The 26,767-nt window shown below is 39.1% G+C and overlaps 1 protein-coding gene and 2 non-coding genes across 3 annotated transcripts; 1 reads left to right on the forward strand and 2 right to left on the reverse strand.

Moving 5' to 3' along the window:
• Positions 1–8,455: 8,455 nt before the first annotated feature.
• LOC112715081 (small nucleolar RNA R71) lies at positions 8,456–8,559 on the forward strand. Its single transcript, XR_003159458.1, has one exon. It is a non-coding gene; the product is annotated as a small nucleolar RNA R71 (small nucleolar RNA).
• Positions 8,560–12,944: 4,385 nt separating this feature from the next.
• LOC112715837 (small nucleolar RNA R71) lies at positions 12,945–13,051 on the reverse strand. Its single transcript, XR_003160015.1, has one exon. It is a non-coding gene; the product is annotated as a small nucleolar RNA R71 (small nucleolar RNA).
• Positions 13,052–13,961: 910 nt separating this feature from the next.
• LOC114927827 (zinc finger BED domain-containing protein RICESLEEPER 2-like) lies at positions 13,962–14,423 on the reverse strand. The gene has a single exon (XM_029298879.1). The coding sequence runs from the start codon at positions 14,421–14,423 to the stop codon at positions 13,962–13,964; it is 462 nt and encodes a 153-aa protein (XP_029154712.1).
• Positions 14,424–26,767: the final 12,344 nt, after the last annotated feature.

Consider the following 26,767-nt stretch of genomic DNA (forward strand, 5'->3'; position numbering starts at 1 on the left):
GAATCAAGAATTGGGTGTGAATTGCATAAAGTAAATTGGCGAGAAATGTAAATTGCAAGGAATTGAAATGACTGAATCTTAAATTGCGAGAATTAAAGTGCGGAAAAGTAAATTGCTGAAATTAAAAGGGAATTGGGAGGATTTGCATGAATTGAAATTGCAGAATGTAAATAGAAAAGGTAGATCAGAGATGGGGAGTTCATTGGGGTATGAGGAGATATTGAATCTCCGAATCAAAACTTTTCATCTCTTCCTCGACCAATGCATTCATTGAATCTTGCTTGGCAATCTTATATGATTGGATCCCAATTCCTTGGCTCACCAATTCTCTCTAAAAACAAACAAATTCCCAATCCCTTGGTTTAAATGTTCATAAGAAGAGATGAAGCTCGATCACTGATTATACCACACAGTTTCATGAACCACAATTTGTAGGATTACATGTCACAATATCCATCCAAACCCCAATCCAATTCACTGTGAGAAAGCTTCTCTAGCATGAATCCTCCATTCCTTTCCCAAGGTTCCGAAGGATTCCGATTATGGGTAGTTTCTTTCCAAGACAACTACCTAATGGAATTAGATCGAGAAGCTTTCTAACAAAATTCAAGAGAAAAGATTGAAGAAGAAGATAAAACTATTATTGATTCATTGAATTACAATAGAGCTCCCTAACCCAATGAAAGGGGTTTAGTGAGTCATAGCTCCGAATTCAAAACTAGAAAAATTGATGAAAAATTCTCAAGTGTCCAAAAGTAAAAAAAAAGTCCCCCTTGACTTCAATTCTATCCTATTTATACACTTTCTAAATTGAGCTTCTGTTGTGATTCTTGGGCTTTGAGGCCTTTCCCTGATTTCCTTTTGCTTTGGGTTTATGATCCATAATCCTGATGAGGCTGTGATCCCATTCTGTAACATTCATTGAGCAAACTTAGTGATAAACAGTAATGACACAAGACTCAACAATTTGAAGTTCCAGACTCATCAATTCTTCAGGCCCAATCCCATAAACTATGATATTCAATTGGGTTTCATACCATAATAGGTTTAAGTTAATATTTGTGCTCAAATGCTAACTTAAACCTCAATATAATTGGCCCAGAAACCCTTTCAAAGAGTGGCGTTTAAGTTGAAGTTTAAGTTTCAGTTTAAGGTCAAACTAAAACTTAAACGTGGAATTGGAAGAAAGCACCCCAGGAGTGTACATAGTCGAACACGTTTAACCTCCAGTTTAAGGTTAAACTGGAGGTTAAACTTGGAAATGAAGAAAGCAACCCCTGGAGGTCATTAGGATCGAACACGTTTAACCTCCAGTTTGAGGTCAAACTGGAGGTTAAACTTGGAAATGAAGAACACACCCTGGAGGAGAAAAACCATCGAACACGTTTAACCTCCAGTTTGAGGTCAAACTGGAGGTTAAACGTGGAACTCTTCTGGTGCCTCTCTATTGCTTCTGGCGTTTAACCTCCAGTTTGAGGTCAAACTGGAGGTTAAACGTGGAATGCTTCTTGGTGAGAAAAGAAAGTGTCGAACACGTTTAACCTCCAGTTTGAGGTTAAACTGGAGGTTAAACGTGGAAATGCTTTTGTGCCTCCCTTAGTTCAATTCTCATTCTGGCGTTTAACCTCCAGTTTGAGGTCAAACTGGAGGTTAAACGTGGAACGCTCCTTAGTGCCCTTTCTCATTCTGGCGTTTAACTTCCAGTTTGAGGTCAAACTGGAGGTTAAACGCCAGTTACAGCATTTCCTCTCTTCTCATAATTTTGGCGTTTAAGCTCCAGTTTAGGCTTAAACTGGAGCTTAAACGTCCCATTTGAATTTCAAGCTTCCTTCATTGATTTTGTTGCTTCCTTGCCTAGCCTCTCTTCCCTGAAATCATCCAAACAATTGCATCAAAGTCTTGCAAAATTTCATGAGAATTCATCCATTCATAGCATTCAAGTAATATAACTAAAAACTCATGGAATTTGCATCAAAATTACACTGTTTGGATGATTCATTACTTTGTTGTTCATTTAACCATTCTTGGTTACTTTAAGCTCAAGAAAATGCATAAAACAACTAAAACTAACAGAAAAATGCTAGTGAAACTAGCCTAAGATGCCTTGGCATCACAACACCAAACTTAATACTTGCTTGTCCCTAAGCAAGTCCTGAGTTAATTGAGAAGAAAGTATGAAACAGAAAGCAATTACATTGGCTATATTAGCAAGCATTTGAAGTTCATCAGAAGGGTTTTATGCAGAAAGTTGCAGCATCACTTTTTCATTCTTATCAGATAAGATTATCACTTTTTCATTGCATCCATCAAACACTGCTATGGCCTCTTGTTATTCTTATGTCCTTGGCACTTTTCCTTTCTTTGTTTTTCTTTTTCTTAGAGCTCCCTTGCTCCTTGTTTGCTCAGTGTCATGTGTTGCACAAGCCTTTGGCATTTTCTTTTTCTTATCAGTGCACTACACATATCCACTACAGGCATTTTAGTTCACATTTCTTCTTGAGACATTGGTGCCCAGCACCTCTTTGTGTGACTAAATGTTTTGTATTTAGGTTGCTCTTGATAATGGACTTTTGGTTGATAATCCCGGGTTAGTTAACCCAAGTTACCAAGTGTTGAAACACTCCTCCGAACCTATTCATCCAAGCATATCCTTAATACATAAACACCACAGGCATTTGTCTCAAAAGTTCAAACCATTGGTGCCTAGCTTATTTTCTCAATTCTTTTTCTTGCTTTTTGGTTGCCCTTTTTCAGTGGCTTTTACTTCTTCTTTTTCTTTCTTTTTTTTTTTCATGGCCAAAGACATTTATTCATCAAGATCCATAGACAGTATTCAACTTCTACACAAAAATGATAATTCTACACTCAATTTCCAGTGAGCTGACTAAACAATCAAGCATGCATACCACCACTTAATTCTACTTGATTTGTCACTAATTGAGCCAAGTTAATTTTGTTCAAACTTTTCTTTTATTTTTGGAAACAGAACAAGCATGGCAAGCATTTGTTCAAGAAGGTGAAGTTATATCCAAGCATCTAAGCATTCACTTTATTCAAAGCACTAAACAGACAAACATACTAAAAACTTCACATTCCAGAAAGATTCAACAATTTCAGTTTAAACCAGAACAAGCATGTTTTTGTTTGCCTTTTAAAGAAAGGTCAAGGAACAACACCACCTTGTGAAATTTCTTGTTTTCTCTTTGTTGCCAGGAAACAATTTGATTTCTCCTTCTTCTACTAGTTGTTGCATCATTTTTTTTTTCTAAGATCCTTGTTTCCTTCCCTGCAAAGAGTGATGAAGTTGCTTGTTTCTCAAGCACTTGAATGGTTAGCTCACTATATCTGGGCAAGTGTCTGAGTTTTAAGTTGGTGTGTGAACACCAAACTTAATCTCCTACTCACTCCTCTGCTCTTTGAATCCTTGAATTCTCTTTGGAATGAAGTTGCTCCTAAGGATTTTAAGCATTTCTGTGATTGCTTAGAATGGTTATTCCTTTCATATAATTCAAAGGTTGTTGTGTTCAGTTGATCTTTATGGTGGAACACCAAATTTAGAGTTACACATTCCCCTTTGAATTATTGATCCACGAATTCATTGTTTGGTGTGAAACACCAAACTTAATTCTTTGCAATACACAGAAACTACTTCACCTTTTTATTGAAACAAATAAAAGAAACAGCAAAAGAGTGTTACCTCAGGTTGGGTTGCCTCCCAACAAGCGCTCTTTTAACGTCATTAGCTTGACGGTCAGTTTCCTCAGTTGAGGTGATATTTAACCTTGTCCTTCTCCTCTACATCTCCCAAGTAATGTTTGAGTCTTTGACCATTCACAGTGAAGGCTCTTTGTGACTTCTCTTCCATGATTTCTACTTGTCCATATTGGGAGACCTTGGTGACAAGGAATGGTCCAGACCACCTTGATTTGAGCTTCCCTGGAAATAGCTTCAGCCTAGAATTGTAGAGCAATACTTTTTGTCCCTCTTCAAATTTCCTTGGGGCTATGTTGCTGTCATGCTTCTTCTTTGCTCTTTCTTTGTAAATTTTGGCATTCTCATAAGCTTCAGCTCTGAATTCTTCCAACTCTTGAATTTGCAACATCCTTCTTTCTCCAGCAGCTTTGCTGTCCAGGTTTAAAAGTTTCAAGGCCCAGAATGCCTTGTGCTCCAACTCCAGTGGCAAATGGCAAGCCTTTCCATATACTAGTTGGTAAGGAGACATTCCAATGGGTGTTTTGAAAGCTGTCCTATATGCCCAAAGAGCATCATCTAGCTTAATCGACCAGTCCTTCCTTGAAGCTCCCACAGTCTTTTCCAAGATTCCTTTGAGTTCCCTATTAGATATTTCGGCTTGCCCACTTGTCTGAGGATGGTATGGTGTGGCTACCTTATGTTTGACTCCATATTTTAGAAGCAATGCCTCTAATGGTTTGTTGCAGAAGTGGCTTCCTCCATCACTGATGATTGCTCTTGGAACCCCAAAACGGCAAAAAATGTGTTTTCTGAGGAAGTTCAGGACTACTTTATTATCATTGGTTGGAGTTGCTATCGCTTCAACCCATTTGGAGACATAATCTACAGCCACAAGAATGTAATTATTTGAGTATGAGGTAGGAAATGGTCCCATGAAATCTATCCCCCATACATCAAACAATTCAAGTTCCAGAATGAATTGTTGTGGCATTTCATTTCTTCTTGGTAGGTTCCCTGCTTTCTGACATTCATGGCAGTGCTTCACTAGTTCCTTTGCATCTTTAAAAATAGTGGGCCAATAAAAACCACACTGCAACACCTTGGCTGCTGTTCTTTCTCCTGCAAAGTGTCCTCCATAAGTGGAGCCATGGCAGTCCCATAAGACTTTCCTTCCTTCTTCTTCTGATATGCATCTCCTTAGTATGCCATCCGAACATTTTTTGAACAAGTATGGTTCGTCCCAGATGAAGTATTTGGCATCATTTACCAATTTCTTCCTTTGATGCTTGTTAAATTCCAACGGCAAACTCCCAGTGGCCTTGAAGTTTGCTATGTCTGCGAACCAGGGTGCTTTGTGAATTACCATGAGTTGTTCATCAGGAAAGCACTCATTTATATGTGTGCTTTGTGTGCTTCCTTCTTCACATGGTATCCTTGACAAATGATCGGCTACCTTGTTCTCTACACCCTTCTTGTCTTTGATTTCAATGTCAAATTCCTGCAACAAAAGAACCCATCTAATAAGTCTTGGTTTGGATTCTTGTTTAGCAAGTAAGTATTTTAAAGCTGAATGATCAGTGAAGACAACGACTTTAGACCCAATGAGATATGATCTAAATTTGTCAAATGCAAAGACTATTGCCAAGAGTTCTTTTTCAGTGGTTGTGTAATTCCTTTGGTTATCATTCAAGACCTTACTGGCATAATAAATCACATGTACCAAATTGTCTTTCCTTTGTCCTAACACTGCCCCAATAGCAAGGTCTGATGCATCACACATCAGTTCAAAAGGTAAGTTCCAATCAGGTGGAGCAATGATAGGTGCAGAGGAAAGTTTTTGCTTCAAAAGTTCATAGGCTATCATGCAATTTTTATCAAATACAAAAGGTGTATCAGAGACAAGTAAGTTACTCAAAGGTTTGGCTATTTTAGAAAAGTCTCTAATAAACCTTCTGTAAAAGCCAGCATGTCCCAAAAAACTCCTAACTGCCTTGACATTACTTGGTGGAGGTAGTTTTTCAATGAGTTCCACCTTAGCTTTGTCCACCTCAATGCCTCTATTAGACACTTTATGGCCAAGGACTATTCCTTCTGTGACCATGAAATGACACTTTTCCCAGTTTAACACTAGGTTGGTCTCTTGGCATCTCTTAAGCACCAAGGCAAGGTGGTGTAGGCAGCTAGGAAAAGAATTTCCAAACACAGAAAAATCATCCATGAAAACTTCAATAAACTTTTCGATCATGTCCGAAAAGATGGACAGCATGCACCTTTGGAAAGTCGCAGGTGCATTGCACAATCCAAAGGGCATGCGTCTATACGCAAACACTCCATATGGACAAACAAATGATTTTTTCTCTTGATCTCTAGGATCAACTACTATCTGATTATAGCCTGAGTATCCATCCAGGAAGCAATAGTAAGCATGTCCTGCAAGCCTTTCAAGCATCTGATCCATGAATGGGAGTGGAAAATGATCTTTTCTGGTGGCTTCATTGAGCTTCCTGTAGTCTATGCACATCCTCCACCCAGTGACAGTTCTTGTGGGTATGAGTTCGTTCCTCTCATTTGGCACCACAGTTATGCCACCTTTCTTGGGAACTACATGGATGGGACTAACCCATGGGCTATCAGAAATGGGGTAGATTACCCCTGCCTGCCATAACTTCATGACCTCCTTTTGTACCACTTCTTTCATGACGGGATTCAATCTTCTCTGAGCTTGAATGGAGGGTCTAGCATCCTCTTCTAACAAGATTTTATGCATGCATATGGATGAACTTATCCCCTTCAAATCAGCTAGGGTCCATCCTATGGCATCTTGATGGGTTTGTAGCACCTTGATCAATTCTTCTTCCTGTTCTTGGCTTAGGGCAGAGCTAATGATAACAGGATGGCTCTTATCACTACCCAAGTATGCATACTTGAGATTGGGGGCAATGCTTTGAGCTCCGGTTTTGGTGCTTCCTTCTCTTCTTTCACCCTTTCTGGCATGCTTGGCATAGATGTTTCAGCAGCCTTGATGTCACTAACTTCTATATCCTTGGTGAACTCTTCCTCTGCCACTTCCTTTGTTGTTTCCTCAAAGGTTTCTTGTACTGCGACGTCCACTACATCCACCCTCATGCATTCCTCTAGTGATTCTGATGGATAGCTCATTGCCTTGAATACGTTAAACACCAATTTCTCATCATGTAGTCTAAGAGTGAGTTCACCCTTTTGAACATCTATGATGGCTCCAGCAGTAGCCAGGAAGGGTCTTCCCAGGATTATCGAAGCTTTGGCTTCTTCCTCCATATCTAACACCACAAAATCGGCAGGGAATATAAAATCTCCCACTTTCACCAACAAATCCTCAACTATTCCGTGAGGGAATTTAAAAGTTCAATCTGCCAATTGGAGGGCCATTCTTGTTGGTTTAGCTTCCTCAATCTTCATTCTTCTCATCATTGTTAGAGACATCAAATTGATACTGGCCCCTAAGTCACACAAGGCCTTCTCCACCATGACTTCTCCTATGATGCATGAGATTTGGAAACTGCCTGGATCCTTCAATTTCTGAGGCAATTTGTGTTGAATGATGGCACTGCATTCTTCAGTTAACAACACAGTTTCCTCATTTCTCCAGCTTCTCTTCTTGGTCATTAATTCCTTTAAGAATTTTGCATAGAGTGGCATTTGCTCTATTGCCTCAGCAAACGGAATGTTGATTTGAAGCTTCTTGAAAATCTCCAAGAATCTGGAGAATTGGCCATCCTTTTCACTTTTCATCAAACGCTGAGGATATGGTACTTTGGGTGTATAAGGCTTCAGGACCTCTTTTTCTTTTTCTTTTGTTGCAGATGGTGTAAAAGATTGTCCTTGTTCCTTGTCTCCCACATCTTCCTTTGCTTCATCCTCTGTGGTTTCCTTTGAGATCTCCCTTAGCTTCTTTCCACTTCTGAGGGTTATGGCTTTACATTCTTCCCTGGCAATAGCCTTGGCAGCATTTTGCTTAGACAAATACACAATTTGATTTTCTAGCTTCTGGATGGCAGCTCCTTGGTTTTGCAAGTTAGAATTTACTTCTTCCTTAAAAGCTTTCAAATCGGTTATGTCTTGACTCATGGTTGCAAGCATTCCTTCTATCCTGTTTAATTGATCTTGAAATTGTTGGTTCAGATTAGGTTGGGCAGGTTGGTTATTTTGGCCATGATATGGTGGTTGGGAGTAAGTGTTTTGTGTGGCTTGGTATGATCTTTGGTTGGAGTTTTGGTATGTGGAATTGTTATGTTGGTTGTGGTTGTAAGGTTTGTGGTTTTGTGGTTGGCTTTGCTGGTTTCCCCACCCAAAGTTTGGGTGGTTTTTCCATCCTGGGTTGTAAGTGTTGGAATGTGGATCATATGGTTGCCTTTGTTGATTTCCCACATAGTTGGCCTCTTCCCAATCACCTCTTTCAATGCTTACTTCCTCTTGATCTTGTGTGTGTATTGCAGCCACTTGCTTTGTGTCTAATTTCCTGGTGAGCTCTGCTAGTTGCTTGGCAAACACCTTGTTTTGGGCTAGAATTGTATCAACATGGTTCAGCTCCATGACTCTCTTAGTGTTGTGCCTCTCTGAAGCATAGTAGTACTCATTCTCAGCCACTGTCTCAATCACTTCAATGGCTTCTTCCACAGTCTTTTTCCTGTTCAATGAACCTCCTGATGAATGGTCTACAGCCTTTCTTGATTCATAAGAAAGTCCATCATAGAAAATATGCAATTGCACCCAGTCAGGGAACATGTTTGGTGGGCATTTCCTTGTCAACTCTTTGAACCTCTCCCATGCCTCGTAGAGAGTCTCACCATCCTGTTGTCTAAAAGTCTGAACCTCAGATCGAAGCCTATTGACCTTTTGTGGGGGGTAGAAACGTGCCAGAAACTTGCTCTCCACCTCATCCCAGGTTGTTAGGCTGTCCCTTGGGAATGATTCCAGCCACTTAGCTGCCTTGTCCCTAAGTGAAAATGGGAACAAGAGCAGTTTGTAGGCATCTTCCTGGACTCCATTGGACTTCACTGTGTCACAAATTCTCAGGAATTTGGTGAGATGTTGATTTGGATCTTCATTAGCACTCCCACCAAATGAACAATGGTTCTCCACCAGTGATATTAGCTGTGGTTTGAGTTCAAAATTGTTGGCCTGAATGGGTGGTTTCTGAATGCTACTACCACAATTCCCAGAGGTTGGGTTTATGTATGAACCAAGAACCCTTCTCTCAGGAATGGCATTGTTTCCATCATCCCTCTCATGGTTGTGAACTTCTCTATCCATGTTGAGATCTAGAGCTTCCTCAAAGTTGTCCTCAGATTCTCCTTCAGATTCTTCTTCTCCCAGTACCCTCTTCCTTCTTGCTTCCCTTCTAAGTCTATGAAGGGTCCTCTCTGGTTCGATATATGGAGGGGTTGATGTCTCTCCTCTCCTACCTGTCATACAAGAACACACCACAAGCAACAACCAAGTGGAATACTCTTGGTTAATGGAAGAGTATGGTTAGAGCAGTTGAGGAATTAATTCAAATAGTTAGTGGGTCAGTGAGTTAGTTGCTTGAAATGAAAGGCATAAGAAAGAAAAAGCAAATAACAGAGTGCAGAAATTAAAATTCAACAAGTAACTTGAACTAAATTAACAAAACAAAAAAAATTGCTCAATCTAGTTAACTTCCAATTTGAGAATTGTCAATCGAAAACCAATCCCCGGCAACGGCGCCATAAACTTGATGTAGCATAACCTTGATGCTATGATTTTAGGAAATTGCACAATCGGCAAAATTCCTTCCGGCAAGTGCACCGGTTATCGTCAAGTAAAAACTCACAATAGAGTGAGGTCGAATCCCACAAGGATTGGTTGAATGAGCAATTCGAATTAGAAGTTTGATTAGTTGAGCGGAATCAAGAATTGGGTGTGAATTGCATAAAGTAAATTGGCGAGAAATGTAAATTGCAAGGAATTGAAATGACTGAATCTTAAATTGCGAGAATTAAAGTGCGGAAAAGTAAATTGCTGAAATTAAAAGGGAATTGGGGAGGATTTGCATGAATTGAAATTGCAGAATGTAAATAGAAAAGGTAGATCAGAGATGGGGAGTTCATTGGGTATGAGGAGATATTGAGATCTCCGAATCAAAACATTTTCATCTCTTCCTCGACCAATGCATTCATTGAATCTTGCTTGGCAATCTTATATGATTGGATCCCAATTCCTTGGCTCACCAATTCTCTCTAAAAACAAACAAATTCCCAATCCCTTGGTTTAAATGTTCATAAGAAGAGATGAAGCTCGATCACTGATTATACCACACAGTTTCATGAACCACAATTTGGTAGGATTACATGTCACAATATCCATCCAAACCCCAATCCAATTCACTGTGAGAAAGCTTCTCTAGCATGAATCCTCCATTCCTTTCCCAAGGTTCCGAAGGATTCCGATTATGGGTAGTTTCTTTCCCAAGACAACTACCCAATGGAATTAGATCGAGAAGCTTTCTAACAAAATTCAAGAGAAAAGATTGAAGAAGAAGATAAAACTATTATTGATTCATTGAATTACAATAGAGCTCCCTAACCCAATGAAAGGGGTTTAGTGAGTCATAGCTCCGAATTCAAAACTAGAAAAATTGATGAAAAATTCTCAAGTGTCCAAAAGTAAAAAAAAAGTCCCCCTTGACTTCAATTCTATCCTATTTATACACTTTCTAAATTGAGCTTCTGTTGTGATTCTTGGGCTTTGAGGCCTTTCCCTGATTTCCTTTTTGCTTTGGGTTTATGATCCATAATCCTGATGAGGCTGTGATCCCATTCTGTAACATTCATTGAGCAAACTTAGTGATAAACAAGTAATGACACAAGACTCAACAATTTGAAGTTCCAGACTCATCAATTCTTCAGGCCCAATCCCATAAACTATGATATTCAATTGGGTTTCATACCATAATAGGTTTAAGTTAATATTTGTGCTCAAATGCTAACTTAAACCTCAATATAATTGGCCCAGAAACCCTTTCAAAGAGTGGCGTTTAAGTTGAAGTTTAAGTTTCAGTTTAAGGTCAAACTAAAACTTAAACGTGGAATTGGAAGAAAGCACCCCAGGAGTGTACATAGTCGAACACGTTTAACCTCCAGTTTAAGGTTAAACTGGAGGTTAAACTTGGAAATGAAGAAAGCAACCCCTGGAGGTCATTAGGATCGAACACGTTTAACCTCCAGTTTGAGGTCAAACTGGAGGTTAAACTTGGAAATGAAGAACACACCCTGGAGGAGAAAAACCATCGAACACGTTTAACCTCCAGTTTGAGGTCAAACTGGAGGTTAAACGTGGAACTCTTCTGGTGCCTCTCTATTGCTTCTGGCGTTTAACCTCCAGTTTGAGGTCAAACTGGAGGTTAAACGTGGAATGCTTCTTGGTGAGAAAAGAAAGTGTCGAACACGTTTAACCTCCAGTTTGAGGTTAAACTGGAGGTTAAACGTGGAAATGCTTTTGTGCCTCCCTTAGTTCAATTCTCATTCTGGCGTTTAACCTCCAGTTTGAGGTCAAACTGGAGGTTAAACGTGGAACGCTCCTTAGTGCCCTTTCTCATTCTGGCGTTTAACTTCCAGTTTGAGGTCAAACTGGAGGTTAAACGCCAGTTACAGCATTTCCTCTCTTCTCATAATTTTGGCGTTTAAGCTCCAGTTTAGGCTTAAACTGGAGCTTAAACGTCCCATTTGAATTTCAAGCTTCCTTCATTGATTTTGTTGCTTCCTTGCCTAGCCTCTCTTCCCTGAAATCATCCAAACAATTGCATCAAAGTCTTGCAAAATTTCATGAGAATTCATCCATTCATAGCATTCAAGTAATATAACTAAAAACTCATGGAATTTGCATCAAAATTACACTGTTTGGATGATTCATTACTTTGTTGTTCATTTAACCATTCTTGGTTACTTTAAGCTCAAGAAAATGCATAAAACAACTAAAACTAACAGAAAAATGCTAGTGAAACTAGCCTAAGATGCCTTGGCATCAATCATCACATTCATCAAGTTGAAGAACAAGTGATATCTTAGAACAAGAACAAGCGAAATTGAATGGAAGAACAATAGTAATTGCATTAATACTCGAGGTACAGCAGAGCTCCACACCTTAATCTATGGTGTATAGAAACTCCACCGTTGAAAATACATAAGAACAAGGTCTAGGCATGGCCGTGAGGCCAGCCTCCCAGTGATCTAAGATAGCATAAAAATGAAGATAGCTACCAAAGTCTACAAATACAATAGTAAAAGGTCCTACTTATAGAGAACTAGTAGCCTAAGGTTTACAGAAATAAGTAAATGACATAAAAATCCACTTCCGGGCCCACTTGGTGTGTGCTTGGGCTGAGCAATGAAGCATTTTCGTGTAGAGACTCTTCTTGGAGTTAAACGCCAGCTTTAGTGCCAGTTTGGGCGTTTAACTCCCATTTTGGTGCCAGTTCCGGCGTTTAACGCTGGAATTCCTGAGGGTGACTTTGAACGCCGGTTTGGGCCATCAAATATTGGGCAAAGTATGGACTATCATATATTGCTGGAAAGCCCAGGATGTCTACTTTCCAACGCCGTTGAGAGCGCGCCAATTGAGCTTCTGTAGTTCCAGAAAATCCACTTCGAGTGCAGGGAGGTCAGAATCCAACAGCATCTGCAGTCCTTTTTAGTCTCTGAATCAGATTTTTGCTCAGGTCCCTCAATTTCAGCCAGAAAATACCTGAAATCACAGAAAAACACACAAACGCATAGTAAAGTCCAGAAAAGTGAATTTTAACTAAAAACTAATAAAAATATACTAAAAACTAACTAGATCATACTAAAAACATACTAAAAACAATGCCAAAAAGCGTACAAATTATCCGCTCATCAGTCTCCTACATCAATCCAAATCCAGGAAACTGTGGAAGTAGCATCCAAAAGCCCACCATACATGCCAACAACTTTGAACTAAAACCCCAGCTCATCACCCTTGTTCAGAACAACTGCTCATTTGGAGGAAGTGCTCAAGAAGATCCCAATCAACATCTAACCACCTTCTTGAGAATTTGTGACACTGTGAAGTCTAATGGAGTCCACCCGGATGTCTATAGGCTACTGTTGTTCCTTTTTTCACTCAGGGACAAGGTATCCAAGTGGCTCGAATCCTTTTCAAAGGAGAGTTTGACAAATTGGAAAGATGTGGTGAACAAATTTTTGGCAAGATTCTACCCTCCTCAAAGAATTAACAGGCTAAGCACTGAGGTGCAGACTTTCAGGCAACAAGATGGTGAGACTCTCTATGAGGCATGGGAGAGGTTCAAGGACTTAACAAGAAGATGCCCACCAGATATATTCAATGAATGGGTTCAACTTCACATTTTCTATGAAGGTCTTTCCTATGAGTCAAAGAAGGCTGTAGATCATTCATCAGGGGGCTCTCTAAACAAGAAGAAAACCATTGAAGAAGCCATAGATGTTAGGGGTGTACATGGGCCGGGCCACACCGGGTTTGACCTGACCCAGACCCGGCCCAAAATATAGACCGGGCCTAATTTCATGACCCTAACCCGATGAAACCTATGCATCTTTGGGCCGGGTGAAAACCGGGTCTTTAACATGTAAAAATCACCTAATGTCCAACCATTATTTCACAATTCACATAGTAAAATTCACTTAAAAAATTATGACAAGAACCAACCATTTTCTAAAATTAAAACATAATCACAATCAATACTAATATTGTGTCATAACACTAAATAGTTAAGTCACATACTAAACACATAACCACAATCAAAAGTCTTATTCTTCCTAAACATAGAACTTTAACTCATAGTCTTTACAACACAACATTAACCATAGATGAATAGTCATCCATCAATTGCTATTAATGTTGTCAACTTGTTCCTTGTGATATGGATGCATTAGTAAAACCTACAAAATACAAATCACAAAAATATATAAAATTATTCATTTTCATATAAGAGATTATTACTTCAAATAATAAAGTCGCAATAATAAAAATATTATAAATGTACCTTCAACAATCTTTTGACTACTATCATATTAATCAAACTCTTGATCTCCAACTTGTTGTTTCGAAGGGCACAACCAACTTTGAGTACATATCAAAGCTTCAGCCATTAATGGTGACAAAGAGCTGCGAAAGACATCAAGCACACGTCCACCAGTGCTAAAGCATGATTCAGAAGCAACGGTTGAGACCGAAATACCTAAGACGTCACGGGCTATGAGAGAAAGAATTCTTTATTTTGAAGCATTCACTTTCCACCAAGCCAATATATCAAAATTCTCATCTTCTACAGTATCCCTGGCCAGATATCTCTCCACATCTGACTTGCTATCTGCATTAGCCTTCTCTCTTTTTTGCTTTTTCCACATATTCACTCTATTTTCAGAAACTCCCTTAGCCCCAGTTGAGACTTTAATATTATCATCCAAGACATCTCTAGATGAACTTTCACCATCTTCCCTTCCTTTATCATCTACAACCTCCTTTTCATAAAACTTATATAAAGTCTCCAATGTTAGTTTAACAAAACCAGTCATAGTAGTAGACACTTCCTTGTCATAAACATCCTCCAAACACCAACAGAGATAATCTAATTTATAACGAGGATCCAATACAATAGCAACAAGTAACAACGGGTTAAATTTGTCAACAGGTCCCCAATATTTATGATATTTATTTTTCATAGAACATGCCATAGACCCTAACAATTCAGAATGACTTTGGCTCCAAGATTTTAATTGAAAAGCAATAGATGCAATTTCATGAAAACATTTGTTTGATGTAACATGCAAAGAAGAATAGAAACTCAGTTATTTCGTAAAGGATTCTCAAAAACTCAATGAATAATCTAGCATGTCGCCAATCAAGTGGTGTAGGTGGACCAACTTTCCTTTTGCCCCCACTATCCTCTCCAAACCATCTAAGAAAATCAGGTTCTTGATCAAAAAGTCTATCAAAAGCTTTTTCGAATTTCTCGGCATGTTCCAACATTAGATTGGTAGAATTCCACCTAGTTGGAACATCCAAGCGCACAAGACTTTTAGATTCAATCAACTCAGCCTCAATGCAATCTTTAAATTTTTTAGTCTGTTGAGGAGAGGACCTAACATGCCTGACAGCATTTCTAATGCTTTCAATTGAAGTGTGTTGCTCCTTAATTCCTTCATTCACTATCAAATTCAGAACATGAGAACAACATCTCACATGCATATACTTTTCTCCACACACCAACCCACCTCTTGCACCTGATTTCCTTTGAAGGTAAGTAATAGCTCTATCATTCGAAGTTGCATTATCCACAGTGATTGTGAAGACTTTTTCAATTTCCCATTCTCTCAAGAATTTCTCAATTTCTCTTCCTACTGTATCACCCTTGTGGTTCTCAATCTGGCAGAAATTTATAATTCTCTTTTGTAACTTCCATTCTTCATCAACGAAATGTGCAGTCAAGCTCATATAACTATAATTCTGATTTGATGTCCAACAATCTGTTGTCAAGCAAACCCGAGCACATGACTTTACCAACCATTCTTTTAGCTTTTTCTTCTCATCTAAATAAAGTTGAAAGCAATCTCTTGAGATCGTCACCCTAGATGGGACCGTAAATCTTGGCTCAAATCGATTTAACATTTTGCGAAACCCAATCCCCTCAACAACTTTAAACGGCATTTCATCAAGTACAACGAACTCAGCTACAGACTTCTTACAATCTTCCAAGCTATAACCCTTAAAAGCTTTGCATAGTTCCCCTTCTTCATCAATTTTAGGCGTATAACCATGAAGTGTCCCCTGCTTCCCTACTTTAGTAAATATCTACTTATGAGCACTCTTCAAGTGCTTATTTAGAGAATTCGTGCCATGTTTAGTAGGGCGACAACTGTATTTCTTCTGGCAATGATGACATTTAGCCTGATGCTGTCCCTTTGTCTCAGTCAATGGAAATACAGTAAAATGCTGCCAAACATATGATTTTTTCCCTTGCGAACAACTTCTGGATCTTCATTGTTTGCATCTTTGTTTTCTTCGTCTACTTGTGCATTAATAGCAGGAGTAGGAGCAGCAGAATTTTCAGGTTCAATAACGGAAGTAAGAACAGCAATATTTTCAGCTTCAATTTCTATTGGTTTGTCCTCTTCGATAGTTGGTGGAGGAACACAGTTATCTCCTCCTCCCATTATTTGTATCCTAAAATAACAAAGTCAAGACCATAAATATATCTATAAAATTAGTTTAGACTATCAAATTAAATTTGTAAAACTAATTTAGATCATCACATATTAAATTTTAGTATAGGAAAAAAGAGAGGGGGCAGAGGGGGCTAGCTTAGCAAGTTGTTATTATGATATAGAAGAAGCTTATCAGTTATTACTTATCACGAAGCTCGAAGCATAATTAAAAAGCACTTGCAAATTGAATTTCATATGGAATTGCTAATTGTTAATAATAATAACAAATTGTATGAAATTAATTAATTAATTAATTAAATTATTGAAGCATGATGTAAACAGGACTAACACTCTAACAGATTAAAAAAAAGCTTCGTGGCACACCATTCTTCCTCAACTACGAGTTTTCATGTCTTCAAACAGTGCAGGTTTTATTTTTTCCCGAAAAAAGAAAATAAGACAAATCAATATCAAAATTAAAATGAACGAGTGACAAGAAAACACAACTCAAAAGGCATTGGGATAGAGACAACAACTAACTCAATATTTTCCTTTTGAATGTATTGGTTTATTTTTCAGACCACATACTCAATTTTTGGAAATTTTCAGTCAACAGTACACCATCTCAATTTTTCAATAAACACAGAACAAATAAAGAAAATCAACTAAACAAATCAGCAAAACAAACATCAGTAAATACATCAACATCCATCAGTCATCAGTAATCAGTAAATACCAAATCAGCTAAACAAATAATCAGTAATCAAGAACAACTAAAAAAAAAATCAGCTAAACAAATCATTTAACACACATCAATACCCACACCAAATCAGTAAAAAATTAGTAAACACAGAACAAGTAATCACTATTAACCAAAAACATCAGTAATCAACAATAATTCAGAATAAAAATCAGCTAAACACATATCAATACACACACCTAATCAGAGTTTTAATAATGAAAATCAACACCCACATTCAAAATTCACAAATTCTATTTATCAAAAACCCTAATCCTTAATCAGAATATTAATGAAATAATAAAATTAATTGCTTACCTGAGAAGAAGACCTGTCAAGAAGAACCGGAGAAGAGAGCAGAGCAGAAGGAGCAGGACTAGCAGAGCAGAGCAACGTCGGGGCAGTAATAGAGAAGAGGATCGTAGGTCGTCACCGTCACCGAGAAGCAGGTGCTCACCGTAGGTCGTCACCATATTCAGTCGAACTAAGAGCTTCACCGGTGACTGGGTTGAAAAACAGAGGGTTGAGAAGAGACGAGAACGGGAGGCTGCTGTGCTGCGCGACTGACAGTGGCCTGTGGGGAGAGACGATGAGGTCAGGGGTCACCAGATCTGCCTGTGCCGTGGGGAGTGGAGACTGCCGGTGCCGGAGTGGGGAGTGGAGACTGGGAACTGGGGGTGTGGGAGTGAGCCTGAATGGTTGAGCTGCTGAGGAAGACAGTGAAATTAGTGAATGGAGAATGGACTGAAATTGAATGTGTTGTGCGTGCCCTAGTAACCCCTATCCCTAATTTGAAATCAGCGTTGTGTACTTGTGTTTGTGTATATGGCCGGGCCACCGGGCCGGGCCGGGTGACCCGAGTCATGGCCCGGTCCCGGTTTCACCTCCTCTCTTGTTTTGTTTTTTCCCCGGGTCCTTCCCGGGTCACTTCGGGTCCGAGCCTTCACCGCCCAAAATCCTCTTCGGGCCGGGCCGGGCCGTGTACACCCCTAATAGATGTCATTGAAACAGTAGCTGAGAATGCCTACTTCTATGCCTTTGAAAGAAGTAACACTCGAGGAGTAATGGAGCTGAACCACATAGATGCATTGCTAGCTCAAAATAAGGTGACCACCAAGCAGCTAGCAGATCTCACCAAGAAGGTGGAGGAAAACCAAGTTGCAGCAGTCATCACTTCATCACCAACTCAAGAAGGAGTGAATATAGGAAAAGAAGGTGACTGGGAACATGCCAACTATGTTGGAAACTCACCTAGACAAATTCATGACCCATACTCCAAAACCTACAACTCTGGATGGAGAAATCACCCCAACTTTGGTTGGGGAATTCAACAAGACTAAGGTCAAGACCAGAGACGCTACAACCTCAACTCCAAAAATAATGCAACTTACCAACATACCTCACAGATATCCTATCAACACCCTAAACCCTAAACCCCAATCCATCATCACTAACATACCTCACAGAGATCTTATCAACACCCATCTAACCCCAATCCATCATCACTAATAGAGGAAAAACTTTCAAAGATTGAGACTCTACTTGAAGATTTATGCAGAGAAGTCCAAGACAACAAGGTGTTTAAGGAAGAAGTGCGAGCCAATATCAAAAACCAAGGAGAAAACATCAAGAGATTAGAGTCCCAAGTAGGGTATCTATCTCAACAAATTCCCAAACCCACTGATGGATTTCCTAGTGACACGGAGAAGAACCCAAAAGGAGAAACAAAGAAAGTAAGGTGGGAAGAGTGTAAGATGATCACCACAAGTGATGAGAGGAGCATGAATGAAGTAGAACACCTCCAAGACAATCGAAATGGAAACCAGGAAGAGAGGAGCCATGCATCTCAACCCACACTCAAGGAAGAGCTGAAGAAGAAGGAGACACTTCACCCATATGCACCCTTTCCCCAAAGGCTTAAAGGTGGTGTAGCAGGGAGAATGTATTCAAGATTCCTCGACATGTTTGCATCTCTTGATGTAAATATACCATTCATTAAAACCTTCCAGCAAATGCCTTCCTACATAAAGTATATAAAGGAGCTATTATCCAGAAAGAGTTCATTGAAAGGTGAACAAACAATAAAGATGAATAGGGATTGCAATGCTCTCATTCAACCAGGGCCACCCACAAAGAGGAAGGATCCAGGGAGTTTTCATATTCCCTGTGCCATAGGAGAAATAATGATTGATAAAGGACTCTATGACCTGGGAGCGAGCATTAACTTAATGCCTCTATCCCTCATGAAAAAGCTTCGAATCAATGAGTTAACACCCACAGATGTAATCATTAAGTTGGCTGACAAAACTCAAAAATAGGCAATAGGAGTGGTTGAGAATGTGCTAGTGAAGGTTGGGAACTACTTCCTCTCCATAGACTTTGTTGTCCTGGAAATAGATGAGAACCCCATTTACCCCATCATTCTGGGAAGGCCATTCTTAGCCACAGCCAGAGCACTCATAGATGTGAAACGAGGAGAGCTAGTGTTGAGAATACATGATGATCAGCTCACTTTCAATGTTTTCAACCTCTCACAAGAAGCGGATCATGATAACAAAAAGTTGATAGAGGAGCCAAACAGGGAAGCACAAGCACCACACATAAGGACCCCTATGGTTAACAACCAATGTGATCAAAAGGAGCAACAGCCAAGTGTAATCCAAAAGGAACCAGACCCACCAGAATCACATGAATTAGACAACAAAACCATTATAAAAAGGAAACCACAAGGAACAAGTTGGCATCAACGAACACAAGAAAAAAGGTCCCAAGGGGATGGAAAAAGAAGAAAATCCCTACAGAAGATTTCTCACCCGGAGATGAAGTGGTATCTACATACTTCCCATCTATACCACATCACCTCCCCACTATCCCATCCCAGCTGCCTCCAGTGTACACCATCAACAAAATCCTGTCCCTAGAGCATATGGAGCTTATCAACAAGGCCAATGGACATAGGTTCACTGCAAGGAGGGAAGATTTCAAGCACTATCAGCCACCTTGACAAGGACCAAATGTCAAGCTAATGATGCTAAAAAAGCACTTCATGGGAGGCAACCCATGTTCTATGCCCTCTTCCTTTAATTTCTAATAATAGTAATAAGGCAAATTTCATGGATTTTTAAATCAATTTTGACGACCAATATAAGACCCCTTTAGATGCAGCGTATAGTACATGATAAGTTTGGTGTTCAAGGCACACCAAGTGAGCTTGAACACACTTTATGAGGTAAAATTATTCCCCAAACTTGTTGCACTATATGATCACAAACAAGTTTGGTGTACCAACGTTGCATGCATGGGAAATTTAGTGGTTGATTGATTTGCATTCATGGAAAGCATTTAGTTATCTAAAAATAAATGAAAAAGATTTTTTTTCAGCTAGTTCACACCTTAAGTTTTCCCACCGAAAATTTCAAATTTACCATTTGTATTCTTTTTTTCGAATATAGGGAATCAAAAGGGACATTGATGGTACTTGATAGGACAATTAAGGAAGGGTCTTGGTTAATTGGGGTTAAACTTCAAGTGTTAAACTTTTTGATGAGCCTAGCTATCAAGTAAGAATAAGTAATGCCCCTGATGAAGATGAACTTGAAGAAATCGTGAGTGATATATGTGTTATTGGGTCTCATTGGGAGAGATACTCAGACAAGAGGCCGAAGTTCATTAGGAGAGGAGACTTTATCCCAGAAGCCAAAGGATGGTTTGAGCTAGTGAGGTGGTCAATCCTTCCAGCCGCAAACAATTCTGAGGTCAATATAGCTCGAGCCACCATGGTACATTGCCTAGTGAAGGGTGGAAGCATCAATGTGCATGAAATTATAGCTGAAGGAATCCAAGATTCAGCCAAGAAGAATGATCCGGGTGCTAGACTTTGGTACCCCAGCACCATCCTGTGGCTATGCATGAAAGCCAAAGTGGTATTCGAAGACAACAATCCACAATGGGTAAATCCTGGGAGATTAGTCACATTCCAACGCATACACTATGTGACACCTGCTCAACAACAAAGAAGACCTCGGATAGGGAAAAGAACTGCACAAGAAGAACCCCACCTAGAAGAACCTCACCAAGAAGAACCCCAACAAACAGGGCACCAGCAAGAAGGGCAATTTGATCCAACCAATATAAATCTGTATCACATCAAGGAAGCCATTGAGTATATGGCGAGTAGCTATATGGAAGGACAAGAACATCAACTACATGTCCAAGCTCAAAGGATGGATCATCAAGAAAAACTACTCTCTAGTTGGATGGATCAACAAAGAGAGTGGCAGAAATAGCAAATAGAGTTACAACAGGAGCATTACTCCCAGCTCACCCAAGCCATCAATCAAGTGTCTGAAAGGCAAGAAAGCCAAGACAAACACCTTCAAGAACTCAACCAACGCCAGATGACTCAGATGAAAGCATTCAATGAATTCAGTGTGCTCAATGAAGGAAGGCAACTGCATCGAGAAGAATTCAGCATAAACACTCAGGCCAAGTTAAACTATATGACTGGGCATATGCATAACTTGCACCCTTCCATCCCAAGTTATGAGGCAGTCCGCAAGGACTTAACAGAGCAAGAAGAGGGGAAGGTGAAATAGCAAAAGGAAGCATTAAAGAAGAAGATAGAAGATGCCGGTTTTTGGAAAAAGCTGATAGGAAAGCGCAAGGGGAATGTGGACTCAAGCAATCAGAGAGGATCCCAAGACAAAGGAACATGATCATTTCAGGTGGTGGAGTCCTTTTTCTATCTAATTCACAGCTTTAAATAAGGAAAATCATGTATGAAATAGAACATGCTTCCATGGTAGCTTAAGATTTTTAATTCTGCATTTAAGTTTTTCAGTGCTTATGTTTATGTTTATTAAGCTTAATGTCTCTAGTGTTCACTTCCACCCTTCTTACTTGTATGCTTGTCCTTTAAGTTAATCAAAAAAAAAAGGAAAATATTATGAAAAGAACAAGAGTAGAGTTATATTGTGAAGTAAGTTCTAAATGTTTGTGGTAGGATGATTAGTAAGCTAAGTTGGTTCACCAAACAAAGAAATAAGGCAACTATCTATCCTGAATCCTATGCTTGAAACACATCCTATGAGACTAACTAAATAATAAGATCCCAAGAAGAAAAGAGAAAGAGCAATAAAAGTGAAAAAGAAAGAAACACAATAAAAAAGGCTAGGCACCAAGGGTTTTAAGATTGAGGCATGTGTCTGTGGTGTTCATGTGCAAAGGATATGCTTGGATGAATAAGCTCTTAGGGGTGCCTCATCACTTGGTAACTTGGATTAACTAATCCGGGATTATCAGCTGAAAGTCCACTATCAAGAGTGACCTTTGCTACAGAACACTTAGTAACCCAAAGAGGTGCTGGACACCAAGGTCTCAAGAAAGAAAAATAACAAACCATGTGCCTGTGGTGTGTATGTATGAGGGAAAGAGACTTGGGGGAGTAAGTCCGTAGGGGTGTCTTAACACCTAGCACCTTGAGCCAACTGGTTCGAGAGTGTTGACTAAAAGCTTATCATAAAGAGTCGCCCTCTTACAGAGCACTTAGCCAAAAGAAGTATGTAATAAACGTTGGACAAGAATGAAGGATCAACAATTAAGAAGTCTCAAAGGATGTAATCAAGAGAGTGACCAAGGATTTGATAAAGGCCTGAAACCTAGTAAAGGAAAGAACCTAAGTTGCTATGCATAAAACCCCATAAACCAGGAATTTTGCTTCTATATTATCTTCTTGCTCTTTCATTCATTCTTCATATGTTTCAGTACTTGCTTAGGGACAAGCAAGCTTTAAGTTTGGTGTTGTGATGCCAGGGCATCTAGGCCAGTTTCACTGACCTTTTCTTTACTGTTTTAAGGTAGTTTCATGCATTTTCTCAGTAAATAAGGCAAGTTTTGGATGAAAATACACTTACACCTTGATTCAAGCAACTATTGTGAATTTCACATGATTTCATGAGGATTGTGCTAGAATTGAATGATAAATTGATGATGCATAATCTCATGACTTTGGCTAGAGCTTTGATGCACTTTATTTGCTTGATTTTAGGACAAACGAAGCAAGGAAGAACCACGTTAGTACTCACGATAATGTAGTTAACGTGACCACTAACGTGGAATGGTAAATAGCTTGCAACGTTAAGGAGAAAAGTATCACCAATAATGCCCGCGAAGCCATCATAAGCCCACGTTAATTGCCATGTTAACGAAGTTAACGTGTTAGTTAACGTGGAGACAAAAGAAAGCTCCAACATTAGTGGTAAATGTGAACACCACTAACGTTCCAAGATTTGGCAATGAGCCACGTTAAGAGTCATGTTAACTTAGTTAACGTAAACTCTAATGTGGAAGAGAAGAATAATGCCAACGTTAGTGACACTCACATTTGTCACTAACGTTGGATCAACTAGCATTGCCCACGTTAGTGGTCACGTTAAGACCACTAACGTGAAAGTTAACATAGAGCTGAGATTGATGAGCCAACGTTAGTGACACTCACCTTTGTCACTAACGTTAGAAGATGGCATTACTACCACGTTAGTGGCCACATTAACTTAGTTAACGTGAGCTCTGACATGGAGAGTAGGGGCACTTTGAGCGTTAGTGACAAAGTTAAGTGTCACTAACGTTCTCGGAGGTGAGGCATAGCCATGTTAAGAGCCACGTTAGTTACACAAACGTGAACTCTAACGTTGGGACAAAGGGCATAAGGTAACGTTAATAGGAAAGGTGAGTCCCAATAACGCTTGCAAATAGTTATAAGCCAACATTATTGGGAAAGGTGAGTCCCAATAACGCTAGCGAATATTTACAAGGCAACGTTAGTGGTCACGTTAGTGCCACTAATGTTGGAGTTAATGTAGGCTATATGGGGATTGGAATGTTAGTGAAAATTGTGATTGCCACTAACGTTCTCGAACCCACAATGTCACTTAACATTAACTTAACTAACGCCTATGCCTAATTCATACTTCTATGCAAGCTGGGCCCACTAAAAATTGGAACTGCTTCAACTCAAGATCCAAAGCCCACATCCAAGACTTAAAGAAATCACTAGAAGATCAAGAGGAGTAGTATATATAGGAGTAGTTTTGAACTATAGAAGAGCTTAGCACTTTGGAGAACTACTCTCTGTATATTTACTTTTCTGCACTTTTAGCTTGGATGTATTCTTTTCTGCCATTTTCCATTTCTAGAGCTATGAACAACTAAACCTCTTTCATTGGGTTAGGGAGCTCTGTTGTAATTTGATGGATCAATTATAGTTTTCATTCTCTTCTTCTTTCTTCTCTTTGATTTACTAGAAAGCTTTTGATCTTAATTTAATTGGTTAGTTGTCTTGGAAAAGAAACTCTCCATAATTGGATCTCCTTTGAGCCTTAGAAAAGGGATGAGGAGATCATGCTAGAAATGCTTTCTTATGTTGGACCAAATTGAGGTCTGGGCAGATATAGTGACATGTAATCCTCCCAACACTTTGATTTGGAAATACATGTGGTATAATCAGTGACCATACTTCATCTCTTCCCACGATCAATTAAATCAAGGAATTGGGCAATTGTTCAAGCTTAGAGAGATTGGATTACCAAGGAATTGGAATCTAATCACCTAAGATTGCCAAGGATATCAATAGATGCATTGATTGAGGAAGAGATGAAAATGAACTTGATCCGGAGAATACAATATCTCCTGAGCCCAATGAATTCCCCATTTCTGATCTTCCCCATTCTCTTCATTTTCTGTCATTTATTTTCTTGCTCATTACCCCAAATCCCCATTTAAGATTCTGCACTTTAATTTTTGCTATTTACTTTTTCGTCATTTAATTTTCTGCAATTCTCAACTTACATTCTGTTTAGCTCAACTAGTATACTCTTCCAACTAAAGTTGCTTGACCAATTAATCCCTATGGGATTCAACCTCACTCTATTGTGAGTTTTTACTTGATGACAAATTCGGTATACTTGCCGAAGAGAAATTTGTTGAAAGACAAGTTTTCATGCATCAATTACTTTTATAACTTTTATATTTTGGGCCGACTTTATCATGTCGGGCCCTTCTAAGTTATTTTTGTAATCCTCTTTCTTGGACCTTGTTCAGGTCTCTTTCAGGGATTACTTTTATAACTTTTATCTTTTGGGCCAACTTCGTCATGTCTGGCCCTTCTAAGTTATTTTTGTAATCCTCTTTCTTGGACCTTGTCCAGGTCTTTTTTAGGGATTACTTTTATAACTTTTATGTTTTGGGCCGACTTCATCATGTCGGGCCCTTCTAAGTTATAGTAATCCTCTTTTATAGGGCTGGCCAGACCTCTTTCCAGGGATTTACTTATAACTTTGGTTATTGCGACTAGTCTAACTTCTTTACGTCGGCCAGTCTTTAAGTTATTTTTTAGCAATCCATTTTATTAAGACCTCGTCAGGTCCTTTCTATGGATCACTTTCGATAACTTCTTGCATTATTCTGTTTTCATCTTTGCCGATTTTGTAGAAATTGGGTTTAATCCTTCATTTGGTCGACCTTTTAATGAATTTGGTTTTCATCTCTGTTGGTCTTTATCGTGATCGTGTAGTGAATTTGATTTTCACTTTCTGCCGATCAGTAGCTTTATAATCGGACGATGAATGTTTCAGATTAATGCGGCTTGAGAATTTGTAGAAGATCTAAACAGATTTTATTCAAAAGAAAATGCAAATATATACATGCGGGAGTTTTATCCCTCTAAGTCAGGTGATTTGTAAGTCTTGGCTTGGCACCTCATTAAAAAACCTTTTCAGAAAAAAGAGTGCGCCTTATCCTAAGATCTTTTATCATCCCTAACTATAGTAACTTCTTAGGTTACAGGCATGCCATGACCTAAGAAGCTCTCGCCTATCGAGTTCGGACAGTCTGTAGTAGCCCTTTCCAAGTACTTCTATGACTCGGTAGGGTCTTTTCCAGTTTGCTGCCAGCTTTTTTTCTCCAGGTCGAGTTGTTTCAATATCATTTCGGATTAGGATGAGGTTGTTCTTATCAAAAACTCGTTGTACTACCTTTTGATTGTATCTCGAAGCCATTCAACGTTTTAACGCTTCTTCCTTGATCTGAGCTCTTTCTTGGACTTTCAGAAGTAGGTCGAGTTCTTCCCTTTGAAGTTGAGAGTTGTCTTCCTCATTATAGTGGATCACTCTGGGCGACCCTTCTTCAATATCTACTGGGATCATTGCCTCCATTCCATTACGCTAATTGATGCACAAAAACTTGTCTCTCAACAAATTTTCCTTCGGCAAGTATACCGAATTGTCGTCAAGTAAAAACTCACAATAGAGTGAGGTCAAATCCCACAGGGATTGATTGGTCAAGCAACTTTAGTTGGAAGAGTATGCTAGTTAAGCTAAATAGAGTATAGTTTGAGAAGTACAGAAAATTAAATGGCGGGAAAGTAAATAGCAGAAAATAAAGTGCAGAATCTTAAATGGGAATTTGGGAAAGTGAGCATGGAAATAAATGGCAGAAAGTAAAGATAATGGGTAAGATCAGAAATGGAGAATTTATTGGTCTCAGGAGATGTTGTATTCTCCGGATCAAGTTCATTTTCATCTCTCCCTCAATCAATACATATATTGATCTCCTTGGCAATCTAAGGTGATTGGTCCCAATAACTTGGCAATCCAATCTCTCTAAGCTTGAACAATTGCCCAATTCCTAGATTTAATTGCTCATGGAAAAAGATGACATATGGTCACTGATTATACCACATGTATTTCCAAATCAAAGTGTTGGGAGGATTACATGTCACTATATCCGCCCAGACCCCAATTTGGTCCAACATGAGAAAGCATTTCTAGCATGATCTCCTCATCCCTTTTCCAAGGCTCAGAGGAGACCCAATTATGGAGAGTTTCTTTTCCAAGACAACTAACCAATTGAATTAAGATTGAAAGCTTTCTAGTAAATCAAAAGAGAAGAAAGAAGAAGAAGAATGAAAACTATAATTGATCCATCAAATTACAACAGAGCTCCCTAACTCAATGAAAGGGGTTTAGTTATTCATAGCTCTAGAAATGGAAAATGGCAGAAAAGAATACATGCTTCAAAATGCAGAAAAGTAACTATATAGAGGGTAGTTATCTAAAGTGCCAAGCTTCTGTATAGTTCA

This window comes from Arachis hypogaea, chromosome 1 (genome assembly GCF_003086295.3).
Source record: "Arachis hypogaea cultivar Tifrunner chromosome 1, arahy.Tifrunner.gnm2.J5K5, whole genome shotgun sequence".
Taxonomy (NCBI): domain Eukaryota; kingdom Viridiplantae; phylum Streptophyta; class Magnoliopsida; order Fabales; family Fabaceae; genus Arachis; species Arachis hypogaea.

Excerpts from the sequence above, each read along its gene's own strand:
- LOC114927827 (XM_029298879.1), bottom strand. The coding sequence starts at position 14,423 with ATGGCATGTTCTATGAAAAATAAATATCATAAATATTGGGGACCTGTT.